The 3,914-nt window shown below is 35.6% G+C and overlaps 1 protein-coding gene across 1 annotated transcript; it reads right to left on the bottom strand.

Moving 5' to 3' along the window:
* Positions 1-2,530: 2,530 nt before the first annotated feature.
* Positions 2,531-3,483, bottom strand: LOC102542371 (olfactory receptor 13F1). The gene has a single exon (XM_006204037.3). It carries the CDS (start codon positions 3,481-3,483, stop codon positions 2,542-2,544), a length of 942 nt encoding a protein of 313 aa, XP_006204099.1. The 3' UTR covers positions 2,531-2,541.
* Positions 3,484-3,914: the final 431 nt, after the last annotated feature.

The following is a 3,914-nucleotide window of genomic DNA, read 5'->3' as shown; positions in this document are numbered from 1 at the left end:
CGTCAACATAATAAAAGCCATGTATGACAAACCTACATCAACATCATACTCAACAGAGAAAAGCAGAAAGCATTTCTTCTAAGATTAGGAACAAGACAAGGGTGCACACTTTCACAACTTTTATTCAACATTTGATAATAATAACTGTAGCCATTATTCTATAGTCTATTATATACATATTTTCAACTCCCAGAGATGGGCCTGATTCCCCACTGCATGTGAACTCCCACTAATGCCATACTGAAGATATAGCATAAAACTTTTCTGTCAAGAGCCATAAAATTGTTCATTGCCTTTGATGAAGTAAACCCACTCATGGGAATTTATTTTAAGTGATAATAAAAGCTAAGTGAATATACTTCAATAAAAAAAAGAGAGGTGGAAAATCAAACATAAGAAGATGTTCATTTAAGCATTAGTGATAATAAGCACTGATTAGAAGTTATCTTGAATAGAGGAATGATTATAGAGACACTGATTAGAAATAATCTTGAATAGGGGAATGGTATATATTTTAAATCCATATGAATAAATATATAGCTACTGTAATAATAATTTTATACAGAATGGCAAATGTGTGGACAGGGTGGACAGTAGTATGCCCAGATCTATAATCATACATAGAGGATGGAGAGGCCACACTATCATCTGTCACCCCTGCAAGGTGTCAAAGATCTGCAATACTGAGTATTGCTGATATGATGCCCCACGGATCAACCCCTTCTCTTCTACTATCTATACTCACTACTTTGGTGATCTTAATTGATTTTAAATATCATTCATATGCTGATGGCTCCCAAATTTTATCCCTAGCCCAGACTTCTTCTCTAAACGCAAGACTTGTATATTTTCCCATGTAGTTGTCATGTTTAATCGACAGTTTGAACCTAACATGTCTGTAGTGAATGCCTGATGTTCTCCCATAGATTCACTTCAATTACAGACTTTCCTAAATCAGTGAATCACAGCTGTGTCCTTCCCACTTTTCAATCTGAAATCCTTGAAGTCATTCTTGATGCCTCTCTTCCTCTATCACCGATACCCAATCCTTCCAGAAATCCTGTTGGCTCTACCTTCTTAATATATCCAGAATTTGACTGTTTCTCGCAATCTCCACAACTATCACTCTGGCCTGGAAGAACATCTTCTTGGAATTACTACAGTAGGTTTCTGAAGTCTTCCTGACTCTAAAACTGTCCCCTACAAACTGATCTTAACACAACATGCGACGATTTGTTTTAAGAACTTGTAGTAATCCTATGATATATGAGCATGACTCATATCTTAAGAAGAGAGCTATTGATGCCAACCAAGGTCTCAAACTCTACTCTTCTCACTCTAGCTTCTAGGATCATTCTGTTGTGATTGTCTTTTATTGATGGGAGGCTCCACTAGTGATTTATTAAAAAATAAACTAAGCAGATTTCAAAAGCCTCTAAAATATTTTTCCTTCTAGTATATTTAGAGTGCGTTTTTCAAATTAAATTCATGAACTTGGTTTTTACTTTTTTTCTCTACAAAAATGAGAGCTGCAGCAAACAAGGCAGAATGAAACCTTTCATTTAAACAGCTCTCCTTTGAACACAGTTCCAAGTGCTGTGTACTTAAACTTTTCACATTATTAAATGGATTCTCCCTTTCCCTAGCATTTTATAACAAAGCACTGCACATATTTTCCCTAAATTCTGATCAGTTCTGATATGGGATATTTTCATTTCCTTGACAATATATCTTTTTTTCCCTCTGCATTCTAAAGGCATTAAGTAATAGGATTCAGCCTTTTCCATTTAATGCTCTGAGTCAGAGTTCCCATAATTCTTACATGATAAGAATTATAAGATCTTATAAAACATACAGATTAGCTGATCTCTCCCCTGGAAATTCTGACTTGGATTTAAGTTGAGCGTGAGCTCAACATACACAGATACTTACTCATCCCTCACATACACATCCTAAATAAACAATATCATTTATGTGATGGTTTATCAAATCTAAAACCATATTTTTTACATTGGAACATTTAAACTAGGTAGAGCTCTGAAATTGATGATGTCTTAGATTTATGAACTATGATATATTTATACCTTGAAGTATACCCACACTTTTATAAAAACACTATTTCTTATAATTTCAGACATAATTGCAAATTATATGAGGATAAATTATATCACAATATACTAGGCTTAAAATCTTAACACCCAGTGTATTGGTTATTGTCATGATGATGGTAGAGTTGGACACTTGGATGATACAGCAAGTCAAATATAAAAAAATAAACAATTGTATAATTTTAATATTATCTTAATATTCAATGAATGCTAAATACTTCACTGGAAACTTAATTCATTCTGCCTAAATGATTTATTAATATCAAAATTTTATTTACAAGGTAAATCAAGATATTGGACTTAATATTGAACTTCTTTTGAAAATGAGTATTTTCCAGGGTGTGGATTATATCAACGATTTTGCAGCTTTCTGGATAATGTTGTGGATGATCCAGATGAGTGTGCTTGTTCCCATATTATTTGAGGACAGAAATTAAGACAATACCAAAGACTTTCTAATCAGCAATTTTTTCACAGCTGCTTTCACCTCTTTGTTTCGTAGACTGTAGATTATAGGATTCAGCATGGGGGTTAATCCACCATATACCAAAGCCATAAACTTATCTATTTCCTGTGAATCTACAGCTGAGGGCTTCAGGTACATGGAAAGAGCTGTTCCATAAAACAAAACCACCACGGTCAGGTGGGCTGCACATGTTGAAAAGGCTTTGCTTCGACCATTCGCTGAGCTGATTCTCAGGATGTTAGAGAGGATGAATGCATAAGAGATACAAATTAGAAGCATTGGCATGGGAACAAGAAGTATGGTGATCACCAACATGATTAGCTGCACCATGAAGGTGTCCACACAAACTAGTTTCAACACAGCCAGAATTTCACAAGCAAAATGATTTATGACACTGTTACCACATAGAGACAGCTGCAACACAGACACTGTTTCCACCAAGGCGGTTAAGCAACCTGTTGCCCAGGAGCCGGCTGCAATTTGCACACAAACCTTCCTGTTCATGATGATGGGGTATCTCAGGGGGTTGCAGATGGCCACGTATCGGTCATATGCCATCATGGACAGGAGCACACACTCAGTGGAGCCCATGGCAAGAGAGAAGTACATCTGAGCAGCACACCCAAAGAATGAGGTAGTGTTTTTCCCTGAAACAAAGTTTGTCAACATTGGAGGGAAAGCAGAAGAGGTATAACAGATGTCTAAACAGGAGAGATTACTGAGGAAGAAATACATGGGTGTGTGTAGGTGGGAATCCAGGATGGTGATGGAGATCAGAATTATATTACCCAGCAAGGTGCTCAGGTACATCAGCAAACACAGCACAAATATGATGACCTCAACTTTGGGGTAGTGGGAAAATCCCAGGAAGAAAAAAATTGTTACAGATGTCATATTTGCCTGAAACATTTTATTATATTACAGTCATTTATATATATGCATAGAAGGATTAATATCACATACTATATATAAAACATAAGATTCTCTCCCTTCATATTTTCTGGTATTTTTTCTTCTCATCAACTTGTGGTCTGTGCTTAAATGCTTCTCTAGCTTGTTGATATATGTTTAAAGGAATTTGTTATTTATAAGGAAAATTTCAAGGTGCTATTTTTGCTGCAAGATTTCTTTAAGCAATGTTAGGGAAGAGGCAAGTTTTATTTCATAAATATCATGAGACTGAAGAAAGAAATAGTCTTATGTGTTCTTTCTTTTTCCAAAACCACATTTGTAACTGATCTATGGTGAAGACATCCATTTACCTCTGAACCATTTGGAATGATTTTCTTCCCTTAGTTTGGTAACAGTCTTCTTACTTAGGAACTGTCCTGCTTTCCAAG

Source organism: Vicugna pacos, chromosome 4 (genome assembly GCF_048564905.1).
Source record: "Vicugna pacos chromosome 4, VicPac4, whole genome shotgun sequence".
Classification (NCBI taxonomy): domain Eukaryota; kingdom Metazoa; phylum Chordata; class Mammalia; order Artiodactyla; family Camelidae; genus Vicugna; species Vicugna pacos.
This window is presented reverse-complemented; position numbering and strand designations above follow the sequence as displayed.

Excerpts from the sequence above, each read along its gene's own strand:
- LOC102542371 (XM_006204037.3), bottom strand. The coding sequence starts at position 3,483 with ATGTTTCAGGCAAATATGACATCTGTAACAATTTTTTTCTTCCTGGGA.